The sequence below is a fragment of the Gnatocerus cornutus genome, chromosome 8, assembly GCF_029298725.1.
Source record: "Gnatocerus cornutus isolate USDA-ARS CGAHR chromosome 8, icGnaCorn1.1, whole genome shotgun sequence".
In the NCBI taxonomy this organism is placed as follows: domain Eukaryota; kingdom Metazoa; phylum Arthropoda; class Insecta; order Coleoptera; family Tenebrionidae; genus Gnatocerus; species Gnatocerus cornutus.
Window position 1 is genome coordinate 8,059,605 of NC_142240.1, and position 15,434 is coordinate 8,075,038.

At 27.7% G+C, this 15,434-nt stretch overlaps 1 protein-coding gene across 3 annotated transcripts in view; it reads right to left on the reverse strand.

The window, feature by feature from the left end:
- Window positions 1-15,434, reverse strand: part of DAAM (disheveled-associated activator of morphogenesis-like protein) — a 91,508-nt gene that overhangs the window by 51,214 nt on the left and 24,860 nt on the right. Inside the window, exon 1 of one of the 3 annotated variants that reach the window (XM_088042713.1) lies at window positions 13,730-13,817. The exons of the other annotated variants lie outside the window; for them this stretch is intronic. Within the exon in view, the coding sequence (XP_087898839.1) occupies window positions 13,730-13,774 (45 nt within the window). The 5' untranslated portion in view covers window positions 13,775-13,817. Of the gene's footprint in view, window positions 1-13,729; window positions 13,818-15,434 lie in introns of those variants that run through there. 3 annotated transcript variants of the gene reach the window in all.

Sequence of the window (15,434 nt, forward strand, 5' to 3'; positions counted from 1 at the left end):
GCGCCAAAAATTCACAATATTTTTCAAAAAGACTCATAATTTTGGTAATTTTGGCCCTATGGTGATAAAATTTACGAAACTTATTATGTACAAACTGTTAATTAAATGAGCGAAATTACAACAATCTAGTATAAAAAAGACATAATTTAGAACTTATCTTTTTGAGAACGCACCAAAAAAAAATTACCAAAATTTTTCATAAAGACTCATTCTACTTATAATTTTGGTAATTTTGGCTCTATGGTAATGAAATTAACGAAACTTATTATACTTAAACTGTTGATTAAATTAGGCAAATTACAAAAATAAAATGTAGAAAAGACAAATTTTAGAAATCTTGTTTTTAAGAACGCGCCAAAAATTTACAATATTTTTCCATGAACATTCATAATTTTGGTAATTTTGGCACTATGGTGATGAAATTTACGAAACTTATTATGTTCAAACTGTTAATTAAATGAACCAAATTACAATAATCTACTGTAAAAAAGACATAATTTAGAAATTTTCTTTTTAAGAACGCACCAAAAATTACCAAAATTTTTCATAATTTTACTCATAATTTTGGTAATTTTGGCTCTATGGTAATGCAATTAACGGAACTTATTATACTTAAACTGTTAATTAAATTAGGCAAATTACAAGAATAAAATGTAGAAAAGTCAAATTTTAGAAATTTTCTTTTTAAGAGCGCGCCAAAAATTCACAATATTTTTCAAAAAGACTCATAATTTTGGTAATTTTGGCCCTATGGTGATAAAATTTACGAAACTTATTATGTACAAACTGTTAATTAAATGAGCGAAATTACAACAATCTAGTATAAAAAAGACATAATTTAGAAATTATCTTTTTGAGAACGCACCAAAAAAAAATTACCGAAATTTTTCATAAAGACTCATTCTACTTACAATTTTGGTAATTTTGGCTCTATGGTAATGAAATTAACGAAACTTATTATACTTAAACTGTTGATTAAATTAGGCAAATTACAAAAATAAAATGTAGAAAAGACAAATTTTAGAAATCTTGTTTTTAAGAACGCGCCAAAAATTCACAAAATTTTTCCATGAACACTCATAATTTTGGTAATTTTGGCCCTATGGTGATGAAATTTACGAAACTTATTATGTTCAAACTGTTAATTAAATGAACCAAATTACAATAATCTAGTGTAAAAAAGACATAATTTAGAAATATTCTTTTTAAGAACGCACCAAAAATTACCAAAATTTTTCATAATTTTACTCATAATTTTGGTAATTTTGGCTCTATGGTAATGCAATTAACCGAACTTATTATACTTAAACTGTTAATTAAATTAGGCAAATTACAAAAATAAAATGTAGAAAAGTCAAATTTTAGAAATTTTCTTTTTAAGAACGCGCCAAAAATTCACAATATTTTTCAAAAAGACTCATAATTTTGGTAATTTTTGCCCTATGGTGATGAAATTTACGAAACTTATTATGTACAAACTGTTAATTAAATGAGCGAAATTACAACAATCTTGTATAAAAAAGACATAATTTAGAAATTATCTTTTTGAGAACGCACCAAAAAAAAATTACCGAAATTTTTCATAAAGACTCATTCTACTTACAATTTTGGTAATTTTGGCTCTATGGTAATGAAATTAACGAAACTTATTATACTTAAACTGTTGATTAAATTAGGCAAATTACAAAAATAAAATGTAGAAAAGACAAATTTTAGAAATCTTGTTTTTAAGAACGCGCCAAAAATTCACAAAATTTTTCCATGAACACTCATAATTTTGGTAATTTTGGCCCTATGGTGATGAAATTTACGAAACTTATTATGTTCAAACTGTTAATTAAATGAACCAAATTACAATAATCTAGTGTAAAAAAGACATAATTTAGAAATTTTCTTTTTAAGAACGCACCAAAAATTCACAATATTTTTCATGAACACTCATAATTTTGATAATTTTGGCCCTATGGTAATGAAATTTACAAAACTTATTATACTTAAACTGTTAATTGAATGAGCCAAATTACAAGAATAAAATGTAGAAAAAACAAATTTTAGAAATTTTCTATTTAAGAACGCACCAAAAATTCACAATATTTTTCATAAAAACTCATAATTTTTTTAATTTTGGTCCTATGGTGATGAAATTTACGGAACTTATTATACTTAAACTGTTGGTGGAGATTTTTTAGATTTTTATTTTGAGAATGAACCAAAAATTTCCAACATTTTTCATAAAGATCATAATTTTGGTAATTTTGTTTTTATGGTGATGAAATTTACGGAACTTATTATATTTAAACTGTTGATTAAATCATACAAATTAAAAGAAGAAAACATAAGAAGCAGATTTTAAAAATTTTTATTTTGAGACGATCCAAAAAGTTCAAATATTTTTCATAAAGTGCCATAATTTTGGTTATTTTGGGCCTATGGTGATGAAATTTACGGAACTTATTATGTTTAAACTGTTGAGTAAATGAGCCAAATTACAAGAATAAAGAGTATGGTGTAAGAGACAGACTTTAGAAATTCCCATTTAAACAAGAAACCAAGAATTTCCAAAATTTCTATAAACTGACTTAAAAAAATAATTACAAATCCGAAGAACTGGAATCAGCCACAGCCGATATTGTCTGTTGATTAGTGAACCGTTCATCAGCCATAAATTTGAAATTCAGAGACAATGCATTCTCCATAATTCATCTTCTGCAAATAAAAGCGAAACGAGAAATCTTCAGGAGTGTCTTTCTTTGTGCATAGTTGCACTTCCTGCATACTTAACTCGCCTTTCTGTTGTTCAAAAGATCTTCAACAATGTTCCTCCTGTTGGTTGACCACATGTTGTACAAATTGCCACCTAATCACATATTCCCCGTGGGTCTTTGGCACGGGCTTATGAAAGCATGCACATAATTCTCCAACGGTACCATCATCAAGACCTTGCGGTCGACATGATTGTGCATATAGATGTTGATAAAACCATCGACACAAATTCTTTCAAGTGCGTGCACTGGAAATCACACACAATAACCTTCCTCAAATTGTAATTTGTAGCTTTTGAAATTCTTGATTTCTTCTAATGGCTTTCTAATTGTGAAACATAAAACTCTGCGGATTAACACGTCTTAGAGCTCATCAACTGAAGACAAGAAGTCGTGGCGCCGTGAAAAAGTCCAAGTAAAAGTGATCGCGGTATGAGTTATGGATTTATTATATTTAGAGCTAGTGAAAGTGCATACCTTGAAAAATTGGATTGTTAAGAGATCAAAGCGTGAATTTTCATCACAATTATGCAGGAATTACAATCATAACAATGTCTTTCCTTAGGCTGACTCGTCTACAGTTATACCCAGCAGGAAAAGTATACTTATCGCAACTATTTTAATTTCAAATTAATATTAATTGAGCTTGAAAATCCACACAATTCTTATTATTTACGAACGACAGTTAAATCTTTCTAATTCCACGATAACACAAAAATTAAATTAAGTTATTGGATACTAGCATGACAAGTCAAGCTGTGATTAAATTACCTTCATTTTGTGTTATTATGAATGGTTGAGTGAACTCGCGGAATTTTGGATCCTTGAAAGAAATGCGATTTTGTCTTTTAAATTTTGAAGTTTTTTCGGATTTGAAGGTCTCAATTCACTTTCTAATTGCATGAAAGCTGTCAATAACGCGGGAGAGAAAAATTCTTAAGTTCAGGCGTTGGCTTGCATAATTAATTTACAGTTCGAGGAATCAGAATTTGCCTTGTGCAAATGCTAAAAAATCCGATTCTGCAAGAAAATTTGTGGAGAAATTACAAGATACAATGTAGAAAAGACAAATTTTAGAAATTTTCTTTTTAAGAATTCACCAAAAATTCCCAATATTTTTCATAAAGACTAATAATTTTGGTAATTTTGGCCCTCTGGTGATAAAATTTACGAAACTTATTTAAACTGTTAATTAAATGAGCGAAATTACAACACTCTAGTGTAAAAAAACATGTTTTAAAAATTTTATTTTTAAGAACGCACCAAAAATTCTCGACATTTTTCATAAAGACTCATAATTTTGGTAATTTTGGCCCTATGGTGATAAAATTTACGGAAATTATTATACTTAAATTGTTGATTGAATGAGCAAAATTACAAAAATAAAATGTATAAAAGACAAATTTTAGAAATTTTCTTCTAAAGAACGCACCAAAAATTCCCAATATTTTTCAGAAAGATTCATTCTACTCATATTTTTGGTAATTTTGGCCCTATGGTAATGAAATTTACGGAACTTATTATATTTAAACTGTTAATTAAAAAAGCGAAATTACAACACTCTAGTGTAAAAAACATATTTTAGAAATTTTCTTTTAAAGAACGCACCAAAAATTCCCAATATTTTTCAGAAAGATTCATTCTACTCATAATTTTGGTAATTTTGGCCCTATGGTAATGAAATTTACGGAACTTATTATACTTAAATTGTTGATTGAATTAGCCAAATAACAAGAATAAAATGTAGAAAAGACAAATTTTAGAAATTTTCTTTTTAAGAACGCACCAAAAATTCACAATATTTTTCAAAAAGACTCATAATTTTGGTAATTTTTGACCCTATAGTGATCAAATTTACGGAACTTACTATTTTTAAACTGTTAATTAAAAAAGCGGAATTACAACACTCTAGTGTAAAAAACATATTTTAGAAATTTTCTTTTAAAGAACGCACCAAAAATTCCCAATATTTTTCAGAAAGAATATAAATTTGGTAATTTTGCCCTTATGGTAATGAAATTTACGGAACTTATTATACTTAAACTGTTGATTGAATGAGCCAAATAACAAGAATAAAATGTAGAAAAGACAAATTTTAGAAATTTTCTTTTTAAGAACGCACCAAAAATTCACAATATTTTTCAAAAAAAAAAAAATTATTTAGGTAATTTTGGCCCTATAGTGATTAAATTTACGGCACTTATTATATTTAAACTGTTAAGTAAAAAAGCAAAATTACAACACACTAGTGTAAAAAACATATTTTAGAAATTTTCTTTTAGAGAACGCACCAAAAATTCCCAATATTTTTCAGAAAGATTCATTCTACTCATAATTTTGGTAATTTTGGCTCTATGGTAGTGAAATTAACGGAACTTATTATACTTAAACTGTTGATTGAATAAGCCAAATTACAAAAATAAAGTGTAGAAAAGACAAATTTTAGAAATTTTCTTTTTAAGAACGCGCCAAAAATTATTCACAATATTTTTCATGAACACTCATAATTTTGGTAATTTTGGCCCTATGGTGATAAAATTTACGAAACTTATTATGTACAAACTGTTAATTAAATGAGCGAAATTACAACAATCTAGTATAAAAAAGACATAATTTAGAAATTATCTTTTTGAGAACGCACCAAAAAAAAATTACCAAAATTTTTCATAAAGACTCATTCTACTTATAATTTTGGTAATTTTGGCTCTATGGTAATGAAATTAACGAAACTTATTATACTTAAACTGTTGATTAAATTAGGCAAATTACAAGAATAAAATGTAGAAAAGTCAAATTTTAGAAATTTTCTTTTTAAGAACGCGCCAAAAATTCACAATATTTGTCATGAACACTCATAATTTTGATAATTTTGGCCCTATGGTAATGAAAATTACAAAACTTATTATACTTAAACTGTTGATTGAATGAGCCAAATTACAAGAATAAAATGTAGAAAAAACAAATTTTAGAAATTTTCTATTTAAGAACGCACCAAAAATTCCCAATATTTTTCAGAAAGATTCATTCTACTCATAATTTTGGTAATTTTGGCCCTATAGTGATCAAATTTACGGCACTTATTATCTTTAAACTCTTAATTAAAAAAGCGAAATTACAACACTCTAATGTAAAAAACATATTTTAGAAATTTTCTTTTTAAGAACACACCAAAAATTTCCAATATTTTTCATAAAGACTCATAATTTTGGTAATTTTGGCCCTATACTGATCAAATTTACGGAACTTATTATATTTAAACTGTTAATTAAAAAAGCGAAATTACAACACTCTAGTGTAAAAAACATATTTTAGAATTTTTTTTTTAAAGAACGCACCAAAAATTCCCAATATTTTTCAGAAAGATTCATTCGACTCATAATTTTGGTAATTTTGGCCCTATGGTAATGAAATTTACGGAACTTATTATACTTAAATTGTTGATTGAATTAGCCAAATAACAAGAATAAAATGTAGAAAAGACAAATTTTAGAAATTTTCTTTTTAAGAACGCACCAAAAATTCACAATATTTTTCAAAAAGACTCATAATTTTGGTAATTTTTGACCCTATAGTGATCAAATTTACGGAACTTACTATATTTAAACTGTTAATTAAAAAAGCGGAATTACAACACTCTAGTGTAAAAAACATATTTTAGAAATTTTCTTTTTAAAAACGCACCAAAAATTCACAATATTTTTCAAAAAAAAAAAATATTATTTTGGTAATTTTGGCCCTATAGTGATCAAATTCACGGCACTTATTATATTTAAACTGTTAATTAAAAAGCGGAATTACAACACTCTAGTGTAAAAAACATATTTTAGAAATTTTCTTTTAAAGAACGCACCAAAAACTCCCAATATTTTTCAGAAAGATTCATCCTGCTAATAATTTTGGTAATTTTGGCCCTATGGTAATGAAATTTACGGAACTTATTATACTTAAACTGTTGATTGAATGAGCCAAATTACAAAAATAAAGTGTAAAAAAACAGATTTTAGAAATTTTTATTTTGAGAATGAACCAAACATTTCCAATATTTTTCATAAAGACTCATAATGTTGGTACTTTGTAATAATGTAGCCTTGTCCAAATGCTAAAAAATTTGTGGAGAAATACGAAAAATCCGTCTCAGATTCCTTTCAAATTTACCTTTTCTGGGTCAGCTAAAGCAATCAAATCCCGGGAAAAATTCTTCCTCCATTATATCCGCTCCCACATTGTCAATTTTCCGAGTCGAAAAATGCATCGATAAATTGCCTTTTTGCCAGCGAGAATGGTTGGTTGTGTGGATATTAGCTGCAATATGCCTCGTCATCAGCATCAAACGACCATTAATGATTAGAAATTTCTGACATGCTTATAAAGACTTCGGTAATAAAATATTTCAATTCCTTTATACCTTTGCGGTCTCTTCGGCCCAATCATAAAATATGACTGGCAGTTTGATGTTGCAATTAGCCGCAAAGAAGTGTCAATAACAATAAAAATACACGTGGTCTATTTGTAATTGAATTTGGCGCTAATAAATAATTGATCAAACATCGAATTGCGCCAACATTAGTGTGTCAGTCGAGAGAGCTCGTTGAAATTCAGGTCTGAACAATGTTCCAATCAAGTCTAGTTCCATAATCAATTTTCTTTGTTTCCTTTAGGAAAATAGGATCGGGTAAGTGGTACACTGACGATATCTCACGATTTTCGATCGGTGATAAAAATCTTAAATACCTCTCGGAATGGTAATTGACTACCAGAAATCAAGAAGCTATAAACATTGTTAATGTGACCTTTGCGTGGGATTTTCAGGTGATGACAGCACCGAGCAATTTCTCCAGTTTTCGGGAATGCGGTTGCAAGGTGCTACTTTTCCTCAAATTACCCGTAATTCGAAAAACGCGACCGGATCTGTGAGTGGAAAATTTGCACAGTAGTGCAATGAAAAATGTGCCGAAAACGTGAAAGTGCGGGGATTTTCAGAATTTTGTTTGGATGAAAAGTCTCTTATCAGTGAAAGTCCGTTTGTAATGCAAGCTTTATTAGCACTGACCTATTCCCTCGAGAAAAATTCTTACTCATATCCAATCGATCAAACTTTGACAATTTCATGCTCACACCGTATATTTCCCATAAATTATTTCTAACGGCGTCAATATGGCATATACGATTATGCTATAAAAGTGAATCTTATATTTGAGCTGTTGATTACCTATAGATGAACGAGATTACAAAAATAAAATGTACAAAAGGCAGATTTTAGAAGTTTTCGTTTTGAGAATAAACCAAAAATTTGACCCATCATTTGAGTAATTTTGGCCCTACGGTGATAAAATGTGCGGAACTTATGTTGATTAAATAAATGAGCCAATTTACAAAAATAAAGTGTATAAGAGGCAATTTTATAAATTTTTATTTTAGAAACGAACCAATTATATCCAATATTTTTCATAAAGACCCATAATTTTGGTAATTTGGGCCCTATGATGATGAATTTTACGGAACTTATTATCTATAGTGTGTTAATTAAATGATTCAATTTACCAAACCAAAATTTTCAATATTTTCAATATTCCAAAGACCCACTGTTTCTGGAATTTTGGCCCTATGGTAAAGTTATCATGCTTAAACTGTTAATATAATGAGCCAATTTACAAGATAAATTTTAGAAAAAACAGATTTTGGAAATTTTCATTTCAAAAACGAACCAAAAATTTCTAATATTTTCCATAAAGAGCAATAATTACGGTAATTTTGGCCCTATTATGATAAAGTTTACGGCACTTATTATGTTTAAACTTTTCATTAAAAAAAAACAAATCACAAGAATAAAGTATATAAGAGATTTTAGAAATTTTTATTTTGGGAACGAAAAAAAATTTCATATTTTTCATAAAGAGACATAATTTTGGTAAATTTGGCCTTATGGTAGTAAAAATTAAGAAACTTATTATGTTGAAACTGTTGAATAGATGAGCCAAATTCAAAGAACAAAGCGTATAAAAGACATTTTAGAAATTTTCATTTTGAGATGAACCAAAAATTCCCAATATTTTTTATAAAAACTTATAATTTCGGTAATTTTGACCCAATTATGCTTAAATTTGCAGCTCTTATTATTTTAAAATTATTGAATAAATAAACCAAATTACAAGAATAAAGTGTGCAAGAGACAGATTTTAGAAATTTTCATTTTGAGAACAAACCAAAGATTTGCAATATTTTTCATAAACACCCATAATTTTGGTAATTTGAGGCCTATGATGATGAAATTTACGGAACTTATTAAGTATTGTGTTTTGATTAAATGAGCCAAATTACAAGAATAAAGTTTATAAGAGACAGATTTTAGAAATTTTTATTTTGGGAACGAACCAAAATTTCATATTTTTCATAAACACCCATAATTTTGGTAATTTAGTTCCAATGATGATGAAATTTACGGCACTTATTATGTTTAAACTTTTGATTAAACAAACCAAATCACAAGAAAATAGTATATAAGAGAGATTTTAGAAGTTTTTTTTTGAGAACGAGCCAAAATTTCATATTTTTCATAAAGAGCCATATTTTGGTAGATTTGACCCTATGGTAGTTATATGTATTTAGGGAACTCATTGAGTTAAAACTGTTGAATAGATGAGCCAAATTCCAAGAATAAAGCGTATAAAAGACAGATTTTAGAAATTTTCATTTTGAGATAAACCAAAAATTCCCAATATTTTTTATAAAAACTTATAATTTTGGTAATTTTGGCCCAATTATGCTAAAATTTACGGCTCTTAATATTTTTAAATTTTTGATTAAATCAAATTACAAGATTAAAGTGTATAAGAGACAGATTTTAGAAATTTTCATTTTGAGAACAAACCAAAAATTTGAAATATTTTTCATAAACACCCATAACTTTGGTAATTTGGGCCCTATGATAATGAAATTTACGGAACTTATTAAGTATGTCATATGATTAAATGAGCCAAATTACAAGAATAAATGTATAAGAGACAGATTTTAGAAATTTTCATTTCGAAATCAAACCAAAAATTTCTAAGATTTTCCATAAAGACCAATAATTTCGGTAATTTAGGCCCTATGATGATGAAATTTACGGAACTTATTAAGTATTGTGATATGATTAAATGAGCCAAATTACAAGAATAAATGTATAAGAGACAGATTTTAGAAATTTTCATTTCGAAATCAAACCAAAAATTTCTAAGATTTTCCATAAAGACCAATAATTTCGGTAATTTTGGCCCTATAATGATAAAATTTACGGCACTTATTATGTTTAAAGTTTTGATTAAATAAAAAAAATTACAAGAATAAAGTGTGTAAGAGGCTGATGTTAAAAATTTTCATTTTGAGAACAAACCAAAAATTTGCAATATTTTTCATGAACACCCATAACTTTGGTAATTTGGGCCCTATGGTGATGAAATTTATGGAACTTATTAAGTATTGTGTTTTGATTAAATGAGCCAAATTTCAAGAATAAAATGTATAAGAGACAGATTTTAGAAATTTTTATTGTGAGAACGAACCAAAATTTCATATTTTTCATAAAGAGCCGTGATTTTGGTAAATTTGGCCTTATGGTAGTGAAAATTAAGGAACTTATTATGTTAAAACTGTAGAATAGATGAGCTAAATTCCAAGAATAAAGCGTGTAAAAGACAGATTTTAGAAATTTTCATTTTGAGTGAACCAAAAATTTGCAATATTTTTTATAAAAATTTATAATTTCGATAACTTTGACCCAATTATGCTAAAATTTACAGCTCTTATTATTTTTAAATTTTTAATTAAATAAACCAAATTACAGGAATAAAGCGTATAAGAGACAGATTTTAGAAATTTTCATTTTGAGAACAAACCAAAAATTTGCAATGTTTTTTATAAACACCCATAACTTTGGTAATTTGGGCCCTATGATGATAAAATTTACAGAACTTATTAAGTACTGTGTTTTGATTAAATGAGCCAAATTACAAGAATAAAATGTATAAGAGACAGATTTTAGAAATTTTCTTTTTGAGAACGAACCACAAATTTTTCAACATTTTTCATAAAGACCCATGATTTTGGTAATTTTGGTCTCATGGTGCTGAAATTTACAAAACTTATTATGTTAAAACTGTTGATTAAATGGGTGATAAACGCGTTTTATTTTTTCAGAAAAAAAGTCTCTTATCAGTGAAAGTCCGTTTGTAATGCAAGCTTTATTAGCACTGACCTATTCCCTCGAGAAAAATTCTTACTCATATCCAATCGATCAAACTTTGACAATTCCATACTCACACCGTATATTCGCCATAAATTATTCCTAACAGATTATTTATTGCTCGTTAGCGTCGACAGCGTCAATATGGCACATACGATTAAGCCATAAAAGTGAAACTTTTTCGCCAACATCTGGAAAGCGTTTTCCGCCGCTCCAGATTCAATTTTCTAAATCAATGATACCCAACCCATTCTTCATAATTAATTAATTATGCGTTCAGAATTAATGTCTCGGAACGATGATGTACACCATAAAAGTGTTTTTGTATTACACTTTCACCTAACTGGAAATGTAATTTTCTTCAGCTTCATTACGATGATTTTAGCGGAGTTACGCCCACATTAGAAAAGAAATCAACACGGAAAGAGGTTCAAGTTCAATGTCTCTGATATCATCGCACTTCATTAAACACCAGAAATGTTCAAGTCAAAAGAAGACTTAATGATGCGTGCATTTTGAATATTCATAAGTTGGTAGCGCGCTTCATTATGGTCACATTGAAACCATTTGCACAATATTTCGGTCTTTTGATCAATTGATTTTTTAGCATTCACACAAGGCAACATTGTTACAAATTACCAACATTATAAGTCTTTATGAAAAATATTGGAAATTTTTGGTTTATTCTCAAAATAAAAATTTCTAAAATCTGTTTTTTTTTACACTTTATTCTTGCAATTTGGCTTATTTAATCAACAGTTTACGTATAATAAGTTCCGTAAATTTCATTACCATAGGGCCACAATTACCAAAATTATGATTGTTTATGAAAAATATTGGGAAGTTTTGGTGCGTTCTTCAATAGAAATTTTCTAAAATTTGTCTTTTCTACATTTTATTCTTGTTATTTGGCTCATTCAATCAACAATTTAAGTATAAGAAGTTCCGTAAATTTTATCACCATAGGACCAAAATTACCAAAATTATGAGTGTTCATGAAAAATATTGTGAATTTTTGGTGCGTTCTTAAAAAGAAAATTTCTAAAATTTGTTTTTTCTACATTTTATTTTTGTAATTTGGCTCATTCAATCAACACTTTAAGTATAATAAGTTCCGTAAATTTTATAACCATAGAGCCAAAATAAATTACTAAAATTATGAGTGTTTATAAAAAATATTGTGAATTTTTGGTGCGTTCTTAAAAAGAAAATTTCTAAAATTTATCTTTCCTACATTTTATTCTTGTAATTTGGCTCATTCAATCAACAGTTTAAGTATAATAAGTTCCGTAAATTTGATCACTATAGGGCCAAAATTACCAAAATTATGAGTCTTTATGAAAAATATTGGAAATTTTTGGTGCGTTCTTAAAAAAGAAAATTTCTAAAATATGGTTTTTTACATTAAAGTGTTGTAATTTCGCTTTTTTAATTAACAGTTTAAATATAATAAGTTCTGTAAATTTTATGACTATAGAGCCAAAATTACTAAAATTATGAGTGTTCATAAAAAATATTGTGAATTTTTGGTGCGTTCTTAAAAAGAAAATTTCTAAAATTTATCTTTCCTACATTTTATTCTTGTAATTTGGCTCATTCAATCAAAAGTTTAAGTATAATAAGTTCCGTAAATTTCATTACGATAGGGCCAAAATTACTAAAATTATGAGTAAAACGAATCTTTCTGAAAAATATTAGGAATTTTTGGTGCGTTCGTCAAAAGAAAATTTCTAAAATTTGTCTTTTCTACATTGTATTCTTGTTATTTGGCTTATTCAATCAACAGTTTAAGTATAATAAGTTCCGTAAATTTCATTATCATAGGGCCAAAATTACCAAAATTATGAGTATTTATGAAAAATATTGTGAATTTTTGGTGCGTTCTTAAAAAGAAAATTTCTAAAATTTGACTTTTCTACATTTTATTTTAGTAATTTGGCTCATTCAATCAACACTTTAAGTATAATAAGTTCCGTAAATTTTATCACCATAGAGCCAAAATTACTAAAATTATGCGTGTTTATAAAAAATATTGTGAATCTTTGGTGCGTTCTTAAAAAGAAAATTTCTAAAATTTGTCTTTTCTACATTTTATTCTTGTTATTTGGCTCATTCAGTCAACAGTTTAAGTATAATAAGTTCCGTAAATTTCATCACCATACTTTCATACTCTGGAAAAAACGCAGGAAGTCTATTTAATTCAACGATAAAAATAACTTTTCCGGTTTTTGTTCCAATGTAACGTTAATCGCAAGCATGCAAATGAATTAATTTTAATCATGTAACTGTCCATAATTACACTCATTTAAGTAAATATGACATTAAATTCATATTGAGAGCAGAACTGTCCATTTACTAAAAAATATATATATTTTGTATTAAAACTGTTTTATAAATATAAAGTCGATGAGTTCAATATTTTATAATTTTATAAACATAGAAAAGTATAATGTGTTGCCTATTTTTAAAAATCATAATTGGATTGACTGCCACTGAAACGAATTTTTCCCCAGTGAAAACCCCTGAGGTTCTTGAAACAACTTGAAGAATAATCAATTCCCACAAATCACTCGACATTATTTAATGAAATTAATTAAAAAGTCAACGACACAGCTCTCGTAAAGTAAAACACGAAGAATCCACCTCTTTGTACCATCAACAATAATGAACCGTTTGTTTAGCTTCTATGACCCAACTATTCTCCCAAGAGCATCCATAATCAATGTCAAAGTCTATGTGGACTCACCTTGTCCATTGTTGAAGTCTTCGCGTCTAGACAATCAAAAGACATTGTTAACTCAACAATTCTATCGGTGCTTGTAAATCAGATAATTGCTTCGATACGCTGCATTTATTTACAAAATGCATAGCTTAGAAGTGCAGCTTGTCTCTGTATTGATCGATCTGCGACACTGCAGACTAATTTTTTCCACGAGAGGGAGCAAAACAATGCACACACACCCTAAAGTTTAGGCGACTGCATCCAGACACAATAAACAGAAACTCGATCGCTGGAGGGTTTGGTTGTACGGTTTCGTGAACTTTGATAAACGACTCGGTAATTGAGATAATTGCTGCGAAGATTGAGAGAAAATTGTTTAATGGCATTTGAGAGGATAAGCAAGAAGCGGATTGTGTTGGCGTTAGGAAAAGTATGAAATCGCATCTTTTTATCTGGCGTAGTTTCCCAGATATGAACCACCGATATTTCCAAACCGTCTAAATTTTAATCACCCACAACTCAGGTATTTGTTGACGTATGGGAATTTTGAGTCCGGATTTAGATTCAGTGTAAAATTATTCGTAAAATGAGTAAAATTGCTTTATTAATAAACGAGATATTGACGAAATATGTTAATCAGGTTGTGATTTTCGTATCATGAGAATGGCGATAACGACGTTGTGTAAAACTTTTTTTGTAAAATTTTCTGTCAAACGCGAGTGTTCTTATAATCAAAATTTTTTCTAACAAGTACTTCTTTAGTAGAAGTGTTATGTGTAGATTTCGTCTTATTCTATAATCTAATCTCTTTAAAAAAAAATTTAAATTGTTAGTCGTCTAACACCAAGCAAATTTTTGTGAAGAAACGACAAAAAGACATAAAATCTAACTGAAACTAAAGGCAAATTTCAACGAAACAAATTAGAAGTAGTTTGTATAGAGATGAAATCGTCAGACGAATCGGGTTGCTTGCCAAATTTGTGACAATTGGGCTAATTTTTTTATTAATATCGATTTTGCCAAAAAACGTCGATTTTTAATACATATATTTTTGTTTTTGATGTGTAATTAAAAATCGATAGTTGCGGTTTCGATGTATGCATTTTATTTTACACTCTTGATTTTAGTGATATTTATAAAGAATTTAATTTAAGGTATGTAGTTATATTTTAGAATTTTGTTTATTCTTATTAATCTCGAATTTGTTATTTTAATTTTTATATTATTATGATTTTTATCTATTTTTGTTTTTTACAATAAACTATGCTATGAGTTCTTTATTTACTATTTTTCAAAATCGATGTTTTCTCCGATGTATTGGAGATCGATGTAATTGTGCTCTTGTTGAAATTGAGTTCAACATCGATTTTTTTTACTCGATGTTCCCAGATTTACTAAATCTGGGACTTTTATATCGATTTTTTATTAATATCGATTTTGCCAAAAAACATCGATTTTTAATACATATATTTTTATTTTCGATGTATCATTAAAATCGATAATTGCGGGTTCGATGTATGTATTTTATTTTACACTCTTGATTTTGGTGATATTTATAAAGAAGACTGGAATTTAATATAAGGGAGTTATATTTTAGAATTTTGTTTATTCTTATTAATCTCAAATTTGTTATTTTTTTATATAATTTATTTACTTATTATTTTGTTTATTACTTAAGGTTTTTATTTATTTTAGTTTTTCACAATAAACTATGCTATATTGAGTTTTT